The sequence below is a fragment of the Actinia tenebrosa genome, unplaced genomic scaffold, assembly GCF_029948245.1.
Source record: "Actinia tenebrosa isolate PJP-AT-01 unplaced genomic scaffold, QUT_ActTen_1.0 PGA_scaffold4__44_contigs__length_22323623, whole genome shotgun sequence".
Lineage (NCBI taxonomy): Eukaryota > Metazoa > Cnidaria > Anthozoa > Actiniaria > Actiniidae > Actinia > Actinia tenebrosa.
Genome location: NW_028292581.1, coordinates 13,825,241 through 13,851,541, shown reverse-complemented (window position 1 = coordinate 13,851,541; position 26,301 = coordinate 13,825,241). Strand labels below are relative to the sequence as shown.

Here is a 26,301-nt window from a genome sequence, read left to right as displayed (position 1 = left end):
TACATCGCTTTAGCTTAGGCGTAAAGTCTTCTCATTGCAGACCACCTGTCATTCCCTAGAGTATCATTTCTTTGCGGTAACGCATGAGAAGACAAATGAATATGGATACAACTCAAGCAAAGAATCTTATTTCCATGGCAAAGACACTAATGCCTAGGGCAAACGTCGAACTTTCCATGCACCGAACTTAATTACATCAAAGAATGCCGCCTCATTATCACCTGATATCCATTGTTTTTAATGAGTTCGGTGCATGTGAAAGTTCGACGTTTGCCCTAGGCCTAAGAGTCTATTCTCCTATAAAGCTTTAATGCAGTAGAAAAACTATGAAATACACCTAAAACCTGAATTCCATCGAACCCTAAAACAAACTTTCTAAACTTAATCTAATCTGCTCACATTAATGCCGAGTCACCTCACCCTAGATAAGACGCCGATAACACAATTACAAGGAAATTCAGGGCAGGACAATACATCACCTAAATTCCTAAGATCGTTTACATAGTTTTAAAACGGTACATTTTTAATACATGCTAAGCTTCAAGCCTGATATTTAGCTGCTATCCCCGAGGTATATATACTTTGAGGGCTACTGTTTTCGGTTTGATTTTGTAGCTTTTTTCATATAGTATTGGATGAGTATTTCATGCTTGGTTGATTAGTTGGTATTCTGGGTCAGTATTGAACAGGAAGTGGAATTAAGGTGGTGTATTGTTTGGATAACACGTCATATCTCATTAGTATTCTTGTCAAGTACGCTTTGACCTTATCGATCCACCTTGGAATTTGGAACGACGAGAATTTATGGGTAAGAATTTTTTTTGACTTGACAGACTTCCTTAAAAGTCTCCTATGAAATATATTTATTTCTTTTTCAACTCTTTGATTACGATAAGGGTACATTTCGCTTGTGTTCATCATACAGATCTGTATGAAAGAAAGATGAAGCTAAAATGTCCCATACGTAAGACGAGCCTGAAATGTCCCGTACGAAAGACGAGCCAAAAATGTCCTGCACGTAAGACGAGCCAAAAATGTACCATACGTAACACAAGCCTAAAATGTCCCATACGTAAGACGAGTCCAAAATGTCCTGTACGTTAAGACGAGCCTAAAATGTCCCACACGTAGGAACCTAAAAATGCCGTACGAGAGAAAAAATAAGATATCTCGCATGTATTAGCCAAAAATGTCCTGCTCGTAAAATGAGCCTAAAAATTCCTGTATGTGATACGAGCCTAAAAATCCTAGGTACAATGAACGTAGAAGAATCTGCATAGCCCATCAAAAAGTCAGGAATGTCTATCTTACTCTTTTTATTTACAATTCCTGTACTTATAAATTGGTAGTTCTCATGCTGAACTGACTTGGTTATGAATTACAGATGTACATAGCCAGGAAGAGCGACCAGCTTAAAGGCCCCTGGCTATACTCGTTATCAAAATCAGCTAATAGTTAATTATCTTTAGCTCTTCGAATAAAATATACAAACCTCACTTTTATCATAAAATACAACAGCACCAACTAATACTCGAGTCAACTACAAGAAATATGTACACTCTTTTAAATTATATGAAATATTTTGTGAATAACTTTGAAGGTGGTTGCAATGTTTCCACCTTAAACCCATTTCTTAATCACAAGCGCGAACCCAATCACACGCGCAATATCGTACAATTTGTTGACGCGACAAACAAGGTTTTGGTGGACGTCAATCAAGGCGTTTCCATGACATTCCTTAGACACATGCCCTTGAAAGCTTCGCGTTTTCTGATAATGTTATGGAAACATTTATTGACGTTCACCAAAACCTTATTTTGTCGCGACGATAAATTTTACGATTGGCGCGTGTAATAGGGAAGGGCTGCATGTTACTTAACTGTAAATAACTTCGAAAGTGGTTGTAAAAATTTCACCTTAACATAACTGAAACTTTTCTATATATCATTACACAGGTTGTTTTGCACTTATTGCATAGTTTTGAAGTTTTTAAAAAAAGTTATTTCTTAAAGCGTCGAAACATAAACGAAAATCCTCTTCCCCTCTTACCAACCTGCGTGTCTTCAGTGTTGCTTTGTCCCACGCTAAAACTAGCTGCTTTAGCGAATCTATTCTTGTCTAGTGTGAAGGCTAGTTGGTCCATTTCTGTTTGTGTCATGGCGAAGTCTTCCAGCATTTGATAACCGTACTGCAACAGAAAATAAGGATGATATTAGTCGTTTTACTACGTTTTTTTAATATTGATTTGTGTATATTGTACTGGGAAATTCAAATGGCTTTCATATAAAGAAAACAACAACAACAAAAACAACAACAAAAATCCACAAAAAACATTTTCATACGCAAAACCAAAAAGAAAGATAAAAGTTTAAAAAGAGCAAAAAACCACACAAAACGAAGAAAAATACAACTAGACGTTTAAAAAAACACTGAAAAACACAAAACAAACAAACAAATAAAATAAAAAAAACAACAAATAAATTAAGTACTTAAAACCAAAAAGAAACCAAAAAAAAAGGAAACCCCTCCCCCCTTCCCCTCCCCCCAATAAAAAACAACAACAAAACAAAACAAAGAACAACAGAAAACGAATCAGCGACAGCGCGACTTAACCAAGCTTTTCTTATGGTAACGACGATGTCTGTTCGTTACCTTAGCTAATCGTATGCACACGATCCATCTGTGGAGAGACTTTACATCATCGGCGCAGAAGTATTTGATTGCTTTGGAGTCGATTTCGTGGTATTGTGGGTGCTATGATAAAAACAAAAAAATAAATGAATAAATGAATGCACGGACGGAAAGACGGACGGACAGATATATGGATATTTTGGATGAATAAATGCATGGGTTGGATGGACAAAAAAATACAAGCACGATTGGATAAATAATTGGACGGATGGATGGATGGGTGGGTGGATTGACAGACAGATGGATAGATGAATGCATGCATGGATGGATGGGTGAATGGACAGACGCATGGATGGATAAATAAAAGACCTTTTTCGATGTGTTCCTTTAACACAGACTCATTTATGCAGGGCTTGCCTTATTTCAGTGTCCAAATATTCACAAATACAAACAGTTAAGCCTGAGCAACAGGTAGTATTGGATGGATGACTGGATAAATGGATGGGTGTAAAAATGGGCTGAAGGATGGATGGGTGGGATATCGATAAATGGATGGCTTGGGGTGTATTTTTTCCCTAACCTTCAGTATGAAGCAGTGTTCTGTTGGTGCTTTAAACTTCTTCTTAAACTGAGCGCCGCCAGTGTAAAGCGAGACGTATTCGAACTTGACTAAACACGTGAGATCTTTGGAAGACTGTGAAAAAAAGTCCCACATGGTTAAGGTTGAACTAATAAATAAAATTTCACACGAGATTCATAGGAAAATATTAACGACTAAAGGCGCGATTACACGGAGCAATTTTCTCTGCAACTTGTCTCGCAACAGCGTTGCGGCACAAGTTGCATGGAGCATTGCAGCATGTAACCTACAGCGTAACTTGAAAAAAATGTTGCGAAACAAGTTGCAGCAATTGTTTGCGTCTCTATTGCACCGTGTAAACACTCATGCAAACTTGTGTCGCAACAATGCTGTTGCAAGAGACACGGCTAAAAAACCGCTGATTGGCTAATTTAAATCTCAACTGAGAGTGCGCAATATGGTTTACCGCTGAATTTATCGCAGGCGCCCTGACAAAATGGCGGACGGGGAAAGGATTCCTGTCGAGTATTTTTCTTTCCGAAAATCGCAGTTTTTATCTCAAACACCTTGATCATATGCCGTAGTTTATCAATAAAACGATACAGACGAGTAACACGATGCCCGGTAGATGGTAAATTGTCAAGTTTTCAGTCTGATTCGGACAAAAACAAGTCATCGAGTAAGCTTACTTTGATAAAAAGACAGAGAAGGAATATAATTATTGTTTTCTTGTTCCAAGTCTATTTCAAGATTCTGAACTTGAAAAGCTCATCGATTGTCAAGATAATCAAGTAAATATAGTCATGGATACTGTAAATTTTGAAATTCGTAATAAAAGTTATAGGTGAACATGCTTTTACCCCGATTATGATGTAAAATACCTTACTTATAAGTTCTGGTACTCGCAAATTTTAGACAAATTTCAATAACGTGAGGTAAAATCATAGATATGCCTTCGTTTGGGGATTTCCCAAACAAAAAACACAACGAAAAGCAAAGAAAAGCAACAACAACAATAACAATAAATTATTCAAACAGTTCCATAAGTTTCAAGACGATTTTGAATACAGGCTGAAGTTGCTGTTAAAAGGCTAGTTTAATCACCTCCTGGTTTACAATTAAATATTTTCTTCACTATTTAAAGGAATTAAATGCAAATTAGAGTCTATATTAGGATCTCTCCCATCATATTACTTTCATTTCAGTTCAATAAGTTCATATATTATAAATGAAAAGAAAAAAACAACCCCATAATATTATAATATACTGATTATGTCTAGTGTGGAGGTAAACTCATTTGATTAAAAAGGGAAAATATTTTGTTTAGTACTATAGCTGTAAAGTGGGAGTAAGGTTGTGTATAACTGTGAGCTGTTGTATAGTTTGGTTCAGGTATTGTTTTCTTTAAAAATCTTTATACAGGTGAATACCAAAACCAAAACAATGTCAAACAATGTTAAACAATGTCAAAAAATGACTTTTTTCTCAATTTCTAACTTTTCAAGGTTTTTTCAGTTGTATCCCAAACCTGCTATTTACATAGCAATGTATTTCTCTATATAAGCACTTTGCAGCATTGAAAATAGAAAAGTCTTTCTGAAATTTTTGTGTTAAGTCATTATGTGTAAAGGCCTTCACTATTTTGACTGCAGAGGCCTTGCCATGTGAATTGTCCTCAGTGTTTATTTCACAAAAGTAAAGAACCAAAGAAGATAGATTTTCCATCTACCATGCATTTGCAAATGTATATATATATAGTTTAAAAGGTATACTGTTGAGAAGACCATATAGAAAATAGAAAAAATATATATATAGAAAAATTCCTGAACTCAGTTGGGCAATTCTGAGGTTTTTCATGAAAATGTTCACTTGCAAAAAACCAATTATATATATTCATGGTAGCAGCTAGATATTTATTTTTTACAATGCTTCATAAGTATACCTTATGTATTAATCTTAAAATTCCATTATTTTGGTACATAAGATCAGTAGATTAGATGTTTCTTGGGAGTGCGGTTATATCCTAGTCAAATTTAAAATTTAAAACTTAAAAAATTTAAAACTTTAAAATGGAAGTATACATTTTGTGTGACTCTAAGTCAATTTTATTTCTTTTCAGTTCCAGGTTTTATTTCTTGAAACAGCTCATATATTGACTATATATTAAGCTCTTTTGGAATAGATCATTGGTTAACTACAGAAGTGAGATATAATTGTGTTTCATTTATTATATTTGTCAGAATGATGATATCATTTGGAATAAATAGAAAAAAGAGTTACAGTCACCTTTCACAATGCATTAATCAGTTTTGATTGCATAAAGTATTAAAGTTTACAAGAGGCTAAAAAAGGAGACTTTCTTTTTTTAAAAAAGGTTTACTTTCAAAACAAAACAAACAAAAATGAATAAAATGAAATAAAACTTTAACTAGTCCTAGACCTAAATCTGAAATGCTCCTAATGAGTGATTTGTTTTGTATTCATGTTATGAAAATAAGTAAACTCGAAAAAATATATTTATTGAATAGGTCATTTTGGAAGCACCAAGACATTTTCTATTTATTTACCTTCTGAAGTGAAACCTAGCTGTGTTCTATTATTTTATATATGAAAAATTAAAACACTCGAAACTTAGAAATTAAAAAGTTATCTCAACAAAAAGCAATTGTCAGTTTCGATATTTAGTAGAAGAAACAATAACAAACATTTTCACAAAGCTAGAAGTTTAAGTTTGTTGATCTATAATTAGCTTAAATAAGGAAATATTGTGGCGGAAAATATTCGGAGGCAATAAGATTACAACTTATTACTTGGAAACATCTTTATTGAAATAATTCCATTTGTATCATAAATTTGATTTAAAGTATAGCAAATCTTGTCATATTTGAAAGGTTAGAATGGCAATGATGGACTATTGATTGTACGAAGAATTTTCCCTCGAATGCCCCAGGTATCTCGTTGAAGGCTTCGTGCACAAGAAAGGAAAAAATGCAAATTGTTTCGGTGCTCATCCTTGGATTCAGGAGCTCATTTGATATGTTGTAGAATGACAAATAGCGAACAAAATATCACAGTCTTGAGCTTAAGTATGTTGTTCTGACCTTAAGTCATCTCAAAATACAAAGGTGGTTTGCAACGATTTTTGCAATGACTATAAATATTGTTGCCTCAAAACAGCATCGTTTACCATGATGATCAATAAGTCAATATTCTTTCAAAGACCATGGACATATTCAATAGGGTCTACAGATTTATCTGCTTGCTCTCGATCTCCAAGCAAAGTCAAACTGAAACGCTGGGAGTCTTTGGAAATATAAGCATTTTGAACACGGGAAACACTCACAGCGGTTTTTTAGCCGTGTCGTTGCAAGACAAGTTGCTGAGAAAATTGCACTGTGTAATAATCGCTCCTTAAAAGCAAGAGTTATGCACGACGTGGCTGCTTAGTTTGTAACCATTATGCTAGAATAGATTTACCTTGGGCATGCGTTTTCCAAAAGACCCCTTGCACGTTACGTTAAAGCAGCTCAATTTGGAGGACAAAACAAAATATTTTCAATCTCATGAGAATTGGAAACCTATCGTTATGTCCTCCAAATGGAGCTGCATTCCGACATGCTGCAAAGGGTCTGTTTCAAGAGAATGACACGTGGTTTAAAATAGAAAGAACATAACGCACAAAGCAAATAGGTACATCAATTTTTACAAACCTTTGTTTTGCCTTTTGGAGTGTAGTAAATTCCTGATGCTCTGAGAACAAAGTAATGTTTTTTCCAGCTTTTCTTTCCTTCCTTGAAATATAGAACTCCATCGAGTTCTGGAAGCCTCATGGTGTCCCGTTGAAAATATTCCTTGAGAAGGAGGGAAAACAAAGAAAAATGACGAGACAGTTACGCAAACAAGGGAAAACGTGAAAATGTTATAAAAAAAATTAATGTTAAAACTACAATTCAGAATTATATCGTGAAAAGCGTGATCAGAAAATTAAGACAAAACGGGAATGAAGGGAGAGAGGAAATTAAAAAGAAAGAAGAAAATAGTACAGGGAGACAACAATGTTATAAGATTTCTTTTTGAGTTACCTCTATTAAAATGTCTTTACTCTTTTCTGCAAGCTGAGCAGCTCCAGCAGAAGTATCGCTTGAAAGAAGATAATTCTGTAAAAACACAGAGAAACACAATGAATAGTGGTTGAAGAAAACCAAAAACAAGAACATTGATAGCAGCAAGAACAACTAAAGCGACAATAACAAGAGTAACGGAGGCAGCAGCAGCAACAACACAAACAGAAGTAGCTAAATCAGTATAGCAACAATAAGAATGTAGAAAATAACAGAAACAGCAGCAAAAACAACAACAACATTAACAGCGAGCAATGCAAGAACGACAGCAACACCAGCAACAACAACAACTACAGCATCATGAGCAGGAACAACAACCCCAGCAGCAGCTAGCTACAACAAACACTCAACAACTAAAACAACAACAATAACGACAACAATAAATATGATAGTGATGACAATAATAAACAGATGTTTCAATGGGAAGGGTTCAGAAGACTCTTTCAAATACCTGGGGATTTCTGAACAGCGCATATTTATCTCTCTTGTTGTTGATGACAACACGATTCTCATTCTCCCAAGTCCAGTCTGACACAACGTCTACTACAGACTCGTGGTCTTCTAGCGATCGCTCTAAAAATAGAAACAAATATACCACATTAAAAAGGCTTTATTTTTTATCTCGATCATTTGAATCCTGGTCTCGGTATCACACGTGAGTAGAGTTTAATTTTAGGTCTTTCCCTTGACTTGGTTTTCTCGTCCAAGTCCCCTTCACAGTTCCCTGCGCCATCTTGAAAGGTAATCGTGCCTTTGCATCGAAGCGAGACGAACGGCGAGCTTGCAATGATAGAGACATGCGAATAATTGTTCAAGGTGTTTAAAAAAGGTCTCTATCATTGCAAACTCACCGTTCGTCTCACTTCGATGCAAAGGCATGGCTACCATTCAAGATGGCGCAGGGAACTGTGAAGAGGACTATTCCATGAAATCACTTCCGTTTTTTTTTGTTTTTTTGTTTTATGAGGACGAGGAGTCTAATAGTATTGGTATCAAACCAACTAATACTTCAAATAAATGAATACAACAATGTTGGAATTAGGTTGAAATAATCTATTTTTGCGTTGTTTTGGTTTTCAAAACCGCTACTATCACTAATAGACCAACAGTAGCTTAGCCAATCAATTTGCAGTATTTGTGATAGACCATTACTAGTTTTCTACTAATTGTTTAGGAGAATATATGTTACCTATACAAAGGTCAGGTAGTCTCTCTACTAATACCCAATTAGGATCTGGTTCTGCATCATTCTTTCTCATCATTTTCTTGCAGACCTCCCAAGATGTCCAAGTTTGATCGATAGCAATTGTTTTAGACGTGGGGTCATCATCATTATGTACTTTGACAACCAACTAAATACAATTAGGAAGAGTTAAAAAATAGGTGGTTTGAAATCATTCCTAAGAGAATGAAAGGACACAAGTCATGGCGGCCGTGTTGTCGGACATGGCAAGGGACCAATGACTTTTGTGTTCGATTCAATCGACCAGCAATGTATAATTATTATTATTTTGTTTATTTCAGCTTTAACTCGTTTTACAAGTATTGCTCTAAGTGAAATTGCGGATACATTATATATCTAAGCAATTCCCCAGTTATATCAAGTCAATGTCATATCAGATGTATGTTCATTTAAAGCTATGCAAAGCTTTCACTGCCTCACAGTTTTGAGAGATTATCCACTTTTGACATTTTCTGATTACATTCAAACTATCCGTCAGCCCTACACTATTCAATTTACCAATCAGATTCCTGTGATATCCCGAGAGAAAATCAAAGCCTACATTAATTTGTTGAACACTATATCCAGGGTATAGTCTCAAATTTCTCTGTTTTCAATTGGTCTCGATTTTCAATCTCACAATTATTATTATTATTATTATTATTATTATCATTTATTTTTAAAATTTAATTTAAAATAATAACAATAATGTAATAATAATAATAAGTTTGTAAATCATTAAAAAAAAAAAATAATAATAATAATAAAGAATATTTACATTATGTACTTTGTGAAAATTTAAAGAGAAAAAGTTACTATTTACAAAAAACTAGAAAAAAACAAAATGAAAAACAAGCATTATAAAAAAGTCTAAAATTATCTAATATCGGCAAGGTTAGTATTAATGCTAAAGTCCAATAGAAAGTCACTTTCGTTGTTCTTATAAAAAGGAGTGCGGGAGCCTCTAATGCATGTAATTACAGCTTTCAAAATCTCAAACGACAACTTTGTTCTAATATATGTTATTGTGTCAGAATAGCTTTGTCCAGTTTTGTTCGCCAGTTTATCCGCTAGAGTTTTTAGGAAAATTTGGCTTTCCTTGCCCATACCACCATTGGTCCCAAAGATAAGCGGTGTAAATGAACCCATTTCCACTTCCAGAACTCTCTGTTGATATTTTCTTTTCTTTTCTTGCTCTTGTTCGTTGAATATTGATGAGGTGGTTTTCTTCTGGTTGCACTTGGAGTTGACATGCGACACTCGTACGTCAAAAAATGCTGTCACTCCTCGTTGCCAGAATGCCCCCGCTTTGATATCCAGGCGTGCATCTTCGCTTGTAGTCGTGGATTTTAGGTTAAACCGTTCTCCATTCAGTGGAATCAGCCGAGGCTCGGCTTGGACGTTATGGCAGACTTTGCTCAAGAGAGTGGTTAAAAAGTCGCGAACATTGTCATGTCTTTGGGCAATGAAGCCTCCTTTCTTGCAGGATAACGCGTGATTGACGTCGAAAGACGAGCCACATGGACAATTCAAAGGTAGATCACTTAGGGGCATGTTATATCGTAAGCGCAAGGCATCTCTAAATTCTTGCTTGTTGAGGGTTAGGCCTTGGTTGTCATAAGGAATAGTGTTTAACCAGGAACTTGCACCTTTATCTCTTGCTTGATCGATGTAAGTTGCCATTTCTGGATTCATCATACCGTCGATGCGCTCGATTTTCGACTTTGTCATAATTGCTTTCAAACTGCGATATTGACTCTTGAGATCCTCTGAGTCCTCCAAAGGTGTTAAATTTTGATCTTTTATAGACTCGGTGTGTCTAGATGTTATTAACTTCGATGCTGCGAATTGTTGAGGCGAATCTTCTTTTAAGCAAGGAATGCCCAAACCACCCTGATTTGGAGTTAACGTGACAACTTCGTGCAGTGAATCAGTTAGGGGCTCCTCTTGACCAAAAAGGGTAGGTAGGAAAACCTCATGAAGTACCTCTTGAATAGGATTCACAAAGTCTTCAAAGGATTCAATTGTACGCATGCAGAAAGTGAACTTTGATTTGAAGCCTTTCGTAAAGGCAACAAAGGCTGCCTGTGGTTGACTTTTGGCGATTTCAGAGAGAGCCTCAAGTTCTTCCTTCCATTTTGCAACCTTTTCAGTGCAAAATTGCTCCTTGTAACTTAGAGATCCAATCACAGCTCCTAGATGACGTTTACCTTCTGTGGAAATGTTCACACCGTCCCCGAAAGCTCGTTCAGCTGCTGAGGATAATTCGTGGTTCTTTAGAATTAGCCAGCTCTTTGATCCATTCACGTGGTATCCATATTTTATTCCTTCCTTACTAAGGTGTTTGTACCAAGCAGAGAGTGTATCGAGATTTCCTGCTCCTGTAGAATCATCTGCAAACCAGACTTGTTTGACTGTCGGGAAGCTTGATCTTAAATTGCTTATCATCAGAGAGGTGTTGATTGCATACCAAGGCATGGCCAAAGGGTCCCCTTGTGTTGTACCTTCTTGCGATAGGATCTCACCACCTCCAGTTATGAAGAGTCTTGAGGGGCTTCTATAGGTGTTTATTATGTACAATGATATTTCTTGGCACGTGATCTGAATGTTATGCATAGCAACATTTCTATTCATCATGTTGAAAGCGTTGTTTGCATCTACCAGTAGAACCCCATCCGTTTCTTCTTCGGAAAAGATGTCACTCATGGCATGAATGGCTGCTTCCGCTCCAGCGGTGTAGCCTGCACAGACTTGCAGAGGGCCTGCTGCTTCTCTGATATCGTCTTTAAAGAACGCAGAAATTGCTTTCCCGATAATTCGTCTAAGAACTTCTCCCACTCCAATTGGTCGAATTCCAGGATTCTTATCAAGAGGTATTAGCCTGCACGATGTATATCCCTCGAGAAGAGAGGGACTATATGATAATCGTAGCAAGTTCCTGGTCATGATAGCGATTTCTTCTCGTAGATGTTTTCCTTCATTGATGAAACTCTTTGAGCAGAGAATTCTACAATACAATTGAGCATCCATCCCAGAAGGACCAGCAGAGCCTCTTGTTCGCATGGCAGAATTGTAAATCAATTGTTCATCGATTGAATCAAAAATACTTGGAGGGATGAAGTCGATCGGACCATGCAAAAGGCATTCATTCTCCACGCCAGCAGCTGGTGGATGTTTCTTTGTTAGCTCCTCTAGGACATCTGGCGTTAGAGTAAGGAGACCAGATGAACTCTCCTTATCCAGCATCTTTATAGCAGCTGTCAACTTTCCCTGCATGACTAATTTGGCGAATACTTTGGAGATATCCTCTACTGATCTGGCTTTCTTTGACTTGCTAAATCTGCTCTGAATGAATCTTATTTCTTTCATAAGGATTGATAGATCCCCATTTTTCCACAAGGACAGTCTCCTTTCAATTGCCGCGACATGCTCCTTGCTTTTTGACGACGCTGAGGGCTTTTGTAGAATCAGCGATGGTAGTATCATAAAGGCTTTTAAGGCAATGGAGTTTAAATCTGAGACACCGTTGAATTGCTTAATCCAGTACGTCAGCTCAGTTATAAAACTTTTGCCTGCTTTTCCTGATGGAACATTGAAAATATTTCTCTTGAAAAGCGTAATTTCATCATAGATATCAGTTACGTCCTTGCAGAATTGTTCATAGGTTAAGTTTCCCCAGTGTTTTCCTTTAATCTGAGAGGGCAGGACATTGAAATCAGGTAAATTTGGCTGGATTTTGCTTGAGGTGTTTTTTCCATTGTCATGAGGCGTCTCAAGAGATTCTGAAGCTGTAGTATGCAAATTTGTAGATGGTCTTGGTTGACTAGTCGCATATTCACCCTCATCATCTTCAATATTTTCAATGATTCCCGCAATTTCTTGTCTTTCCTGTGTTGAAGTTGTAATATTTGTGGAGTTTTGAGATTTTTCGATTCTTGATGCTTGGTCTCTCAAATTCTGGCATGTCAAACCAAGGTTTTCATAGCCCAATTCTTCCCAAAGCTCCTTCATTACCAGAGTATAGCCTTTCTTTCTGCCATTTTGGTTGAGCGGTTGATCATTCGAAATTATTTCTTTTGCTCTTATTTTGCACTGTAAAACATCGCTGTTCATCTTTTCTGTCCATTTGATTCGTTTTCCTTTCCTTGACATGGTGCATTAAGGCTAAAATTACGGCAGAAACTAACGGACACCTTAAGATGCCATGACATGACCTGTGTCCATGATAATAATCATTATTATCATTATTATTATTATATGCATTATTATTTTTGTAAAAAGTTTAAATAAATAAATTGATTGATAGAAAAGAAAAGAAAAAAGCATTTCTCTTGATTGCACCCTTTTACTTTGAGCATAATGTTTCCCATTCTAAAGTTGGAAATAAGATTCTTTATTTTAAAAACAACCATATCTATAAATCTCTTTATGAATGACCGCTGGACAAAAGAAATAATATTCAAGGAAATGAAACGCGATCTCTGAAATGGAAAAACTTCACGCCCAATGTAAAAAGGTATTCTGTTTCCAAGTTTTTATTTCCTGATCAGCCAGAAAATTCCTTTCGATCAGGTCAGAAAATCGGAAGCAGCAGGTCCAGCGCACGTAAAGGATTTATCTATCTGTTGATAAGTTCTACGTGCTCTGCGAAGACAATCGCCTTCATACAAGCCCAGGCAAATCCGACTATTCTATTCGTGCCATTTATCACGTATCTTACCTTCTTGACCCGGGCTGCTCTAAGTTTCTCCAATGCGATTCTTATTTTCTCAGCTTTAATTTTTTCGAGCTGTTCTTCCTGAAATCAACATAGTGAGAGGGATTACGTCATAGGTGTAATACGTCATGTAAGACATAATCTTGAGTAATAGACTAGACAAGGTTACAATTGGAATAAGTACACGACGTATTGGGCTGTCAGCGTGATATCTGGGCCACACACTGGGCAAAGGCGTATATTTTCATTTATAACTAAACATTGGGCGAAAAAACATGTAATCAACAGCGCTAACAAGCACGTCTTGATAAATGTAACAACGTAGGCCCATTTGGGGTCCTTTTTCAGGGTATAATATATCAAAGCGCGACAAAGTGCCGACGTGACGCTTGTGTCACGCAGAAGAAATTCATCAAGTGAATGACGTAATATATGGCAGATTAATATTCCCGTTTTTCCTTCCCGCAAACGGCAAACGTGACCACGTTTTCATCGTTTCCCTACATTTCACTTTACCTTTTGCAAACTTTCTCGACAAATACAAGTATTCTTTTGTTTATCTACTACTTGGAGATTTTTGTGATTCCTTTTCACTAATTTTAAAGAATTCTTTAATGGTCGACTGACGTTGACCATTAAAAACTTCTTTAAAATTAGTGAAAAGGACTGATCGCAATGATCTCCAAGTAGTAGATAAAATAAGAATATGTGTCTTTGTCGGGAAGGTTTACAAAAGGTTAAGTGAATCGTAGGGAAACGATGAAAACGTGGTCACGTTTGACGTTTGCGGGAAGAAAAAACGGGAATCTAATCTGCCTAATCTTAAACTCTCTAATGAGTGGTACAGTAATGACGTGACGTTCGTGTGACACCACGAAACTTTATCTAAATAACAAATAAAAATAGAGAAAGATGCACAAAGACAACTAAATGAAAGAATTGATAACTTCGTAACGACACACTAATGGCCCATATTTATTACGTCACACCCACTGGCGTAAATTCAAAATTTACGAAGAATGTAGTGGGGAAATTGGCGAGAGAAAAGGAAAGCTTTGAATTAAATTTCTAAGGCCTCAGTATACAGCTACTACTCATAGTAAACGTATTTACACTTTTTCGCCCTCAATCGCTTTTCTTTTATTTTGCTATGCCAACAATCATTGTTGATATAGCAAAGTTTCAGTGGTGGGAACCCTGTGTCACATACTCACCTGGGTCAATTCTTTGTTTTCTTCTTGAACGCTTTCCAAACGATTTCGGACATCTGCTGGGACCTGTCCCGGATTAACATCAGAAACTTGCATTAAAGAATGAAAGAGTACCATTGTCGAAGAAGATATCTAACGTAACCCATCTGGAATACCAGCTATCTAATTGACCTTAATAAATACTCTAAGATGGATGTAAAATCTGAGTAATTATTGCAAGATGTCACTTTTTATCTAATAAAGAAAGAAATAAGTAATAGACCGGCGACTGGCGTGTCTTAGCAAATACTGATAAGTGGATTATAGGAGAAAATTCATCTGGAATGTAGCGATATTCATTGAGTACGTTAGTGCAGACCTTTATACAAACACGATACAGAAACCGTGTTTTAGCATACCAAATAGTTTTAATGGCGTAAAAGATATAAAATAAAATAAAAGCAAAGATTTTAACAATTCAGTTGTAAGGATTCAAGTTCTGGTTAAGATAAATTTTCGATCTTTTGCTTTCGCTGGGTTTCGATTTGAAAAGCCCTTAGAGCAAGTTCTCTGGGGAGGGAGTGAATGGTTTAAAGTGCTTTTTACAAATTGTCAAGATATCAAAGTGAACTTGAGAATACTTTATACATTCAAAATTACAGTACTTTGGGTGGTTTTAAGAAATAAAAAATGAATTCAAGAACATATAAAAAAGGAATTTAAATTATCAATGAAAGAGAAGAAAGGTCAAAGGGAGGGAGAGAGATATATTTAGGAAAAATATGATTTTAAGTTAAAAGATAAAAAAATACAAAAATATAATAATCTCGTGCAATCTCCCTGGTGAAGCTTTAGCGGAAACTCTTCATTAGGGAGTCTCCTACGACGTACTACGCTCATTTCCTTCTCTGAATTTAATTACAAGATTAACAAATAAATGCTTTAATCACTAGCTTACTTTTAAATATATACATTTTTTACATAAAATTAAGTAAATATGAACTAAAAAGCTAGAGATATTAAAAGGAATGTAATAACTTTTTTTCGTACAACTTCAATATTTTTTATGCAATGATGACAGCCGAATTGCAAACAACAAAGAGTCGAAATAGCAAATACATGAATCTTGTGTTCGGACATAACAGTCTAATGAGAATATCAGAAAATTAGACAATGAAAAACGTGTAAGAAAAATAAAAAATGTAATTTAAAACTTTAAATGCTTTAGATTCGAAAATACTAAAAGAATGGAAAAGTGTGAAAAAGGTTTTTTTAAATTTTTCTAAATTCAAAAGAAACACAAGAAAGCACCGGTGGCTATAAATATTAATTATCATAAAACAGTTAAAGCATGTTCAAAAGATCTGTTCAAAACAATAAAATAAGAGTATTTCTTTATATGTATACAGATGTACATACAGTAGAACAAAAGGAATTTTCTTTATGGCACGTGTTGGAAATAATATCATTCAAATCTGAGAACTAAAAATCTTATCAGGATTGTTTGAGGATGGTATTGTTTACGTAACGATAATAAACTCTGCAAAGAGGATATTCAAAGTGAGAAAAACTCTTAATCAACTAATTTTTTCCTTATTACAAAATTTCCAAACAGCAAAAAGACTGAATCAGATAAGCTGAGATTTTAGTTCGTAAGGTTAAAAGTTTTCAAAGCCAGTTTAGAGAGGAATCAAATTAAATGGCCTACAGCCAATACAGGCTGATTCATTAAAGCAGAATCGACGGATATTTTTGGTAGCTTATTTATCTAAAGTTAAATTAATTAGCAAGTGAAAGGCAAAATGTTGAGATCCAAAAACAAACACGGTTTCTTTCAAGTATAATAACAGTTTTTTCCAGGAGGTATTTAGATCTTATCAAGCTCAGTCGATACACGTAGCCATAACAAAGAATTAATTCTTACCTTGACTTTCGGAGAAAGAGGGGAGTTTGGCTTTTCGTAGAACGAGTTTTTATCAAAGAAAATCGGTTCTGTGTTGTTTGTAATAGGAGTATTCGAGTTGAGATCTTTCTCCATTATGCATAAGTCTTCAAGTAACGCATCGAGATCGACTTCACCAGTATCTGAGAGACAACTATTGATTAGCAAATGATAATAAACAATCCAAGATGACAAAGCATTAGTTTTACCTTAGGACAATACACTGTACAAAAATAAGGGAAAACCAGTTATGTTCGATGTGCTAGACAAATGAGAATTTGTTATTTTGTGGCTTTGAAAGTATTATTCTTGGTAAGAGTGCACGAGGGAAGTGCTCGAATGAATGAATTAAAGGTTTGGTTTGGTGTCATGACCTGAAGGGTCTTATAATGAAAGCTGAAGCTCTTCTATATAGTAATACGACACAATAGTATCAAATATCCTTAAGTTCTTATATATTTAATAAATAACATGCAATATACGAGCCCAGAGTCATGCAACGCTCGACGTTCAACACTGGATAGAAGACGTGATTTATGGAAGGAAAACTTGTTTTATATTTGCTAAAAAAAATAAGAAGAAAAAAAACAAAAGCCAAAGAAGGAGAAGGAGAATAAATGAACAAGGAGAACAAGGAGAAGAAGAGGAAGAAAGAAGGAAAGAAAGGAGAAAGAGACTTTAGAAAAACATCCTCATTTTCTAGTGCGTATTCTCTTATTTATGTCTTTGCCAAATTTCAGAAAAGGAATAATTTTTTTTATAAAATAAGTATCAATATTAAAAAGACGCTTTAAACGATGACTAAAAGCCATGAATGTGTCCAGCCATTCTCTATATGTGGTTAACCGCGACATTTTTACCAGGAAACGTTAAAATAAATTCAACGTAAATAACTCGATAAAAAGCTAGGATCTGAAGAGGAAGTTCTTTGTCAACTGAAGATGTGCAGATTTGCAAAGCCAGCAATACTCACGCGAAATAGATTTGGAATTTTCTTATAAAAAGAAAAACACAATTTGATTCTCCTCAAAAGATATTTGATTTTTTCTGTATGTTTTTTTCTTCTTTTTTTGGAACGCATTTTTGAGCTTTTATTTCTCCCTCAGGCTATTGTTTACATGGATTTGACAGTTGCGTTTAAATTGAAAAACCTTTGCTTTTGCAATAAAAGTTTTTACATTTTTCGTTCAGCAAAGAGAATATCTAAATCATTTTTCGTTCACTATCGCACAAATCTTGACTAAACATTATTGACCTAACGAAGAGACCAAACAGGAATCAAGTTGAAAAAGCCCGCCAAAAAACTGTTCAAAATGTCATCGACGAGTCGAGTTTACATGCACCGCCTTGAAGGCATCTAAAAAAAGCACGGATATAAGAACTAAAAGCATTAATGGAAAATCCAAGTTAATGACCGAATTGAATTGTATTTTGAAAGGACTGAAAACAAAGCAGTAAAAATAAAGATAAGTAGTTAGAATGAAAGTCAATTTTAAAGTCAAACAGATGGAGATCAAATGTGAAAGGTTCATGTTGACGAAGGCTTGACTTCAGTGTCTTTACCAGATGGATGATACAAAGACAACAGAGTTGAGTGAAAAGATAACGAGAACAAAACTATGCCAGATTTTCTTGATATGTGAGTTTGTACATAGAATACTAATATTAAATAAATAGTTTGTACAGTCGTACAAAAGACTTTTTGAATAGTTCACAGCGCCGTATTATGCATAGCAAATTAAGACCTTATAAGTTATTGAAAATGTTTCTGAATTCAGTTACAGATGTTAGGATTAATGCCCAATTATTTTAATGCAAAACATTGTGGTATAACGACACATGACGGTTAAATACTCTACCACGCTGTTCCTTCAAATAACTCAAATTAGTCACAATAAGCCACGAGCGAGCTAAATTTGTTAAGCGTGGCTCTTTTATCCTGTCACTAAACCTACCCGCAACTGAACCACAGGTATAGTCAGAATAAGACAATAAAATAGAGCTTGGAAATGAAAGAATTAGCTGAGAGATGTTTGTTTTTTACGCTTGATTGAGACGACATACACTCAGTTGAATACTCTTAGGTAGTAGGTTTAGTACTTTGAATATAAATGATAAGATTGAAAAACATTCCTTCAGAGTGAGGAATTGTAATGGTTTACCTTCACGGATTGGACAGTACTCCATCGCGATGCAAATACCTTCAAGCTTCGCCCAATTTGTAGTGCTCGAAGATATATTGTAACTTTACCTTCTAACTATTCCCCACGAAGCATACAAATCAATTAAAATCATCAAGGAGCAAAGAAAGGAAGAACCGAAGTGCCGATGGTTGATCTAGCGGATTGATAAGGCGGCCAAGAAGCCAATAATCGTTGTTATCAGTAACAAAATGCAAGTTACTATCAATTAGTTTCATCGAGTAGTGACCGTGTTATCTCAAAGAACAGAGTACTAATGGACTCTCTCCCGCTGAGTGGATCGGTAAACATGAAACCTAAATATGTACTCCTCTTACACACGAAGGGAGGGGGTATTAGGTACTCGTTCAATCCCTCACTCACCCACAGGAGGGGGGAGGGGGGTAACCCGAATCAAAATAACAACGCAGACATGAACTGATAAATCTTATCCCTACGATAAGGTTGATTTTCTAAAGTCGTCGACAATGTTTGCTCAATAAATAATTAAAAAACACAAGACAACATAACATGAAGGGTTCCCTTAATCCATTAACCTATTCAGACTGGATTACAAGGGCTGGCTCTTTGTGGCGGGCACTGATTGGTTACGACAGTATTAAAGAAATTAAACTTTGCCACAATGAATATGTAATCCTCATTTACAAAATATAATTTCAGGTCAAAGAAAGTATTTCTACGAGAAATTTGATGTAAGCTTTGATGTTATCACGGATTCATAGCTAGTTAATTTTCTCATTCTAATGGTATATGCACACTAGACGAACTAGAATCATTATGTTAATATTAGAGGGTGCAGCTGTCTAAGGCACTTGAATTAACACTCTCTTGCCATTGGAATCGTCATTAGACCAAAAGCTTGTGGAGTTACTTATGGAACATTTCATGAGATATTTTTTGTGCCTACTGTACATGCCCAACAACCCGAGGGGCAAAAGATTACAATCATAATTAACGTGCGTATGTAGCAACTTGTGAATTGATGTATCATTCAATGGTAACTTTTAAGAGACCTCCCTTTGTGAATACAGTGTAGGTGTCCTTAAAAATGTTGAATGTATTATACCAAAAAAAAAATATCTAATTTTGACAAGTATATTCTGGTTTGCAATCATTTCTAAGAGAATGAAATAACCAAAGACATGGCGGCCATATTGGATGATATAACGAAAGAGACTAATGACGAATTTTTTGTTAAATTTATCCAGCACGGCGGCTGTAAAAACTACCAATTATTTAGATCTGAAAGATTTGAAAAAATAGGTAAAGTTTTTGTTTCTTGCTGATGAGTTGAATATTTTCACTTTTTTTCCAAACATAACCAGAGGGGAACAACAACGCATCCAGAACAGCACTAATAAAATGTTAACAAAATAATACATCAATAACAAAATGTAACAATATCACTAAAAACAGCAACATGAGCATTTAAAAAAAACACATTTAACTAGAATAATAATTTTAAAAAAACACTAAAATAATAAGAACACCAACAAAACCTGGAATTAATACCAAACCATAACTTGTACAGCGGCCAATCATTACAACTTAAAGTTCAATACAACTCAACAGCGTTATCCATAACATAACTTAAGATAAATACAATGACTGCAAGTTTCTACTGCAACACATGGACAAAGTTTTACAGCTTTTATGCATGCTACAGGTTTTTACAATTTTACCTCAATGGCCATCACATCTTAAGCTGAACTTTAAAACCAGGAACCGTAAACAAGGGAATTCAGGAGGGAAATAAAGAAAAGAAACTTTTAAATACCTTCCATTGCAGTTATCGAAAATCTGAACTCATCCTGGAAATAAAAGATAAAGATTCATTCATTAGTTTAGCCAGTTTTGGTCAAGGTTTTTAATGACATCTAAGTGTATGCCAGCTTCTACTGTAAGTGTTAATGTGCATCTAAGAGCTGGTTCCTTGTCACCGAAGTAAGGGATTGGTTTGACTAAAGCCTATAATACTACTTGTGGTTTCATGGCTGGCAAATGTATTTTTAAATGTCATTATCAGTTGGACAGAGTGAGTGGTTATACCCGGGGGGTTACTCCGCCAGTATTTGGGTAGGGGTGTTCCCGTTGGATTCTGAAAGGGGTCCCTGTTTATGACAAAAGATACAATTAATTGCACTGAGTTCCTGTTTCAATATCATGTCAGCTCGCATATTGTTTTTTTTATGACTATAATAACTGTCAATACAAAATTAGAAACCCTGAATATGACAGGAAACTCAGGAAGAACTTGGAACTTGAGTGAAATTGTGTACCCTGTTTATGACAAGAAGCTTGGAAAACCATACCCTGTTCAGTGGATCATCCCCGTATAGTCCATATATGGGAGTACCCCCCGGGGTTGTAATGGTTGATATAATTTATTTGATATATTCTGCATGCAGGCTGGTGTTGCACAATGGGAAAATGAAAATATTAGCAAAACAAGGGGCTACAGCCACCAAGCACCGGCCCCTTTAATTTCTCAATCAACTTTATGGGTTGGAGTACTATGGCAACCATATGAATATGCTGTAAGCCAGTACCAAAAGTCATGGTGAGAAGATGCTTATTGTTTGTTTTTATTGTTTCTGTTCTGATATCCTAAAAAATCATGCATTTTGATTGACTCACATAGAGGTGTTGGAGTGGGAGATGGGGGGGGGGGGGGGGGGGGGGGGGGGGAGTAATAAGGCATTGCAAAACAACAAAACAAAATGCAAAACAGAGGAAAAATTATCTTGTGAAAAAGACCTTAATTAAATTAAGGTATTTACCATTCAAAAGTCGGTCCAGATTGAAAACGCTTAGTTTTTCCCTTAGATCTGAAACTTCTGGCTGGTAAATAAACTATATGTCTTCAGGTATACACTGTAATGTTAATGAGATGCGAAGTATACAATGTTGATGTCAATAGCTTACCAGAGGTTTTGGTTTTGGCGTTGCTACGTTAAAGTCAGCATTCTGGTCATCTATGATGACATTTTGTGATTGCTGCTCCAGTTCCTTTAAAAATTTTCAAAAAGTACAGAACATTATATTTACTATCGAATTAAAAGGACTAAACCTATTGTACTAAGTTATAAATACCGTATTCATTTCATACACTTAAAATTAGTTTTACAGAGCCTGCTGAAACAATCAAAGCCAACCAGGGCACGGGACTCAAATTGGGATTTAGCTTGTTAAAAGTTAATTGTGGAGGGAGGAACACTGGAGAACACAGAGAAAAGCCTTTTCAAACAAGCTAAATGAGAGCCATTAATATAAACAGGGGAGGGGGGTGCTGAAATAGAGAACATGCAAGAGAAATGTAGGAAACCAACATGCAAAGACCTATTTAGATTGGGCATTTGTTTTGCCCATTCTAGACCATGCGTCATTCCTTTGAGAATAGGATTATTTGTTTTACTTGCATCCAAACAAAGAAATGATACTCAAGGGAATGACATGTGGTGTGAAATGGGCAAAACTTATTTAGCCCAAACTAAAGAGGTGTGTATAAGCAGAGTACATATTGTGTATCTAAAATGTACAGTTTTTTAGTCTCTTAAATAAAGTAACATGTGAAAACACACACATTCAAATATACTGTTTGAAAATGCAAATAATTCAGAGTGTTTGAAAAATGAAATGATATGCAAACATTTTTAGATACTTTACTCAAATCAGAGAATGAAATAGGCATTGAGTAAAGTGCACTGAGACATTGTGAAATGCGCTATAGAAGAACCTCCATTATAAATACGACTTAGAACTGTATCTTTAATAAATTTTTATTCTGGTTTTCTGGTTTTTTGTATTTTTCTTAGCTTACCTCTTGAAACCCTTGAAGCTCATTCAACATCTTATCGATATCCTCATCATCACCATCACCATTATCTCCCAATTTGTCAACATCTTCTACTTGTGCTACATCAGTGGCATCAGCCTTTTCACTTGGTGCTATTACCCCCTCATGCTGCAATTGTTCTTCTGGGTCCATGCTAATGTTATTCATATTTGAAGGCACTTTTAATCTGAATAGAAAAATAAGCAAGAAGAGATTCATAAAATGTGACAGTACACTACATTCAACTTGTATTCCATCTTAAATTACCTCAACAGTAAAGTGATAGACACTTCAAGTTGGTCTATGGTCAACTTTGCTTCAATCTGGTGGGGTATGTTTATTAAGTATTTTTTCTCAACTGTGTCACTAGGCCATAAGTTCAATACTCAGCTTGTCTAAAGTATAATCAACACCAACCAACCAAGACTACAATTTAGTACAAAGCACACTTGGTTTTTCTAGACTGAAAAAAAACCTTGCCTGTGGGAAATGACATTTTTATAATTTTCATTGGAAAACCAATAAATCTTGAAGCAATTCTAATATAAGGACAATTTTGTGAACAAAAAAAGATCAATTATTTGAAATATATATAAAAAAATATTGAATAGCTATAGGGTATTTTATTTTTATTTTTAATTTCCTTTCTTTTTATTGTTATTTTTACTTTTTGATTTTTTTAAAAATCTTGTTCTAGCTAAATTTTCATTAGCCACAGCTACTACCCAGCAGGGTACAATGGGTACAGTGGGCACACTTGGAACAGTGAAATTGTGCTTCAATTGTTTTATGGGTCTGCATTTTATAGGAGTTTATATCATAATAAAGGCAAGTTATTTTATATATTATTATATACAATCATATCTTTATATCTTTACTTCATTCAAAGTATTAATTTCTAAGTCTGAAATCAGATCTGGTTAAGTAGAGACATTATATCACACAAACAAAAGAACTTGGCTTTCTGGAACAAAGCATTCAGAACACTCGAAAATTAAAATTAAAATCCACTTCTCATTCAAGAACTATACTGTATACCAAAATGATAATTCATGGAGAAGGCAAGGAAAGAAAACATTATCCATAGATGCACCATCAACCTCATTTATTATATGTATACGATAAAAATCATGGCTTTTTTAAACTTATTGAATGCCACAGACGCCTACCACAGCAAAGAACAAAATGGACTGCTATTATACATTTATGTAACCTTGACCAATATGAGAACACGAAGTGATTTTCATTCAATATTACTATGCTTAAACCTCAAGCATGCAAAGCCATGTAGAATATAATATCTCCTGAACGCAGGTGCCTTATAGCATTTCAGGTAACACTTGTTTTGATATTGAAAATGGAAAAGTAGGAGTGGAGTGTTGTAAAAATAGTGTTCAATATTTCAAAATTGAAACAGCTCGTGACTATTCAAACAATAAAGGCATACAAGCAAAATGCTTTCACGAGCACTTTCCAAAGGAACAAGCAGTTTAAAAATCTGGTTCGACTATTTACAAACTTCAGGCTAAATACAGAACTTAAGTAAAATAAAGAAGACATTTTTTGATTTAAGAATTATTTTAAGATTGTAATAGCGTGATTATGGAGCAGCACAATAGCAGTTTATAATAAAAATAAAAATGTTTATAAAAATCAATCAGCAACAATGATCTCTTCACGAAGAAATGTAAATATTCAAGATTATACAGACCTAGACCTGTTTTTCCATCTCGACTTCAATTTACAAAGCATTTTTGAACGGAAAATCAATCGTATACGATCTCAATGCGAGGTATTCATCGTGTGTAAAAGAATTCTTTTCGTTCAATGTGGCTTGTAATCGAAGATGGAATCCACAGATAGAAAAATATGGTTTGATCACTTGAAAGGTTTTTTATCGGGCCAATTAGAATACGATTTCAAAGACAAAATGACAGCCTTTGAGACCAAATATAAATACACCGGTATATGAATATTTAAATCAAGAAATATACGCTCTTAATGAATATAATGATCCGCAAATGAGCAATCATGATCATTTACTTACAAAACATGAGTCGGCTTCGGCGCCATTGACGAGATGATTTGCTTCGACGCAACTTTTTTAACCCAATTTTTTTTTCTCAACAATCCTTAGCATCCGTTCTAATTGAAATGTAAATCACTATGACTAAAGTTTCAAAAGTCTACCTCCTTTTATTCCGCTACACATTTTTTTATCGAGAATTGATTACCCAAGTGACCCGAAATATTTCCAGCGCCTCCTACATCAATGTGTGGAACGACCTCAGAACGGAAACCTTGCTTGACAGCGCCAAAAACATTACGAATTTTTTCTCCGATCTCTCTAGATTGAATGCATTACCTTACCTTAGGATGCACTTTATGGCTTGAATCCAAGGTTTTCTACTGGTAGGAATTAAAGACGAGGAATTCGGGGTTAAATTTAAGGCAAGTTTTTGGCTGCAAGACGCATGTTTTGAAATTGTCAACTTGGTGTGTCGACTGGGACCGAGGATTGAGAAATCGTTGTGATGACGTATTGGGGTTAAATGAGCACTCAGCAGGGTGGGGACAGGAAGCGTGGGCTTGTTGGAATCTAGAATTTTCTCATTGTTTAGATAACAAGAGAAAAAAGTCAAAAAGTAGAAATGAAATGTGAGTCACCTAATTACGTGTTGATACAGATGGTGTATCCTGGTAAATCATGTTTTTTCTTTCTATTTTAAGCCACATGTCATTTCCTTAAGACAGCAAACTTGGAAAAAGTCCAAATTACCGCTGTGTTCCTTGCATATATTACAGAATAATTGCTTACTATCAATCACGTGACTTTTTGGAGTTGACTGGGGGCAAACAAGCGGTTGACTGGGGGGCAACTAGCGGATGCTAAGTCAAAACATATCAAAATAAGTCCTCAGACTATTGTGTTTGACTATTTTCATGACATCAAACCAGAAAACAAGAGATCAAAACAACCTCCAGGATTCTACTACAAGCCATCAAAAAAGAGCTATTACCGGAAGTGACGCCTATTGATAGCAACCTATTTCACCCAGGGTTAGCCTCGAATTAGTGTCTAAATATTCACATATGAAATAAGATACTGTCACGCAACGTTTCGCTCAACTGAAACAGATGTTCGTGACATACATGCGCAGCAAGCTAAGCTGATTTGAGAGAAAATGCTAGCCAATCAGAATAATCGAGAAAATTGGCAAAACTGAGAGTCACTTTTCCTCTTGAAATTCTCGATTTACGGGAGCCAATTATTCGAGACCTTTGTGAGGTTCTTCTACCAGTACATCAGTTGCTTACTATCAATCATGTGACTTTTTGGAGTCGCTGGGAGGCAAACAAACGGTTGACTGAAGGGCAACAAGCGGACGTTAAGTCAAAACATGTCAAAATAAGTCCTCAAGCTCAAAACAACCTCCAAGATTCTACAAGCCATGAGGTGACTGCCGCCTACTTTCGGAAAAAAAATTAAACTTTTTATAAAATTTCGATTTTCCGAATTGAAATTTAATGCTGATTCCAAAACTGGAAAGAAAAATTGCGTGTCTCGAGCTTGTTTTCGAGATAATCAGCATTTAATGGCAGCCTACGCGCGAGCTTTTGGAGCAGAAATTGCGCCATCTGGAATTGATAAGGAAAAAATTAAGATTCATAAGATAAAAGTTATTTGCAGACTCTATGATTGCAAAATGAAGGCTAGTTAATCATTCTACAATAATATGTGGATATTTTGACAAAAAGACAAAGAAATTATGGATTTCTCATATTTCGTCCTTTAAGTGCTCTCAAAAACTCTCATAAAGTCGAACAATTAACTTTTTCTTTAAAAAAAATAAAATAAAAA

General features: G+C 35.4%; 2 protein-coding genes across 5 annotated transcripts in view; both read right to left on the bottom strand.

The window, feature by feature from the left end:
• The window catches only part of LOC116301329 (uncharacterized), a 30,399-nt gene extending 5,758 nt beyond the window's left edge, over positions 1-24,641 (bottom strand). The window contains exons 1-14 of one of the 4 annotated variants that reach the window (XM_031710371.2): positions 24,487-24,641; positions 22,425-22,626; positions 21,530-21,613; positions 20,382-20,415; positions 16,386-16,546; positions 14,486-14,548; positions 13,275-13,352; positions 8,522-8,684; positions 7,784-7,905; positions 7,294-7,368; positions 6,922-7,062; positions 3,212-3,325; positions 2,653-2,754; positions 2,054-2,188 (exon numbers count right to left, since the gene is read on the bottom strand). In XM_031710371.2, the coding sequence (XP_031566231.1) occupies positions 2,054-2,188; positions 2,653-2,754; positions 3,212-3,325; positions 6,922-7,062; positions 7,294-7,368; positions 7,784-7,905; positions 8,522-8,684; positions 13,275-13,352; positions 14,486-14,548; positions 16,386-16,546; positions 20,382-20,415; positions 21,530-21,613; positions 22,425-22,626; positions 24,487-24,512 (1,500 nt within the window). In that variant the 5' untranslated portion in view covers positions 24,513-24,641. The other 3 variants (XM_031710370.2, XM_031710374.2, XM_031710373.2) reach the window with 3 other exon arrangements.
• Positions 9,337-12,872, bottom strand: LOC148907157 (uncharacterized). Its single transcript, XM_089036331.1, has one exon. The coding sequence runs from the start codon at positions 12,704-12,706 to the stop codon at positions 9,431-9,433; it is 3,276 nt and encodes a 1,091-aa protein (XP_088892457.1). The 5' UTR covers positions 12,707-12,872; the 3' UTR covers positions 9,337-9,430.
• Positions 24,642-26,301: the final 1,660 nt, after the last annotated feature.

Bases quoted from the DNA above. Each gene is read 5' to 3' on its own strand.
- LOC148907157 (XM_089036331.1), bottom strand. From the start codon at position 12,706: ATGTCAAGGAAAGGAAAACGAATCAAATGGACAGAAAAGATGAACAGC.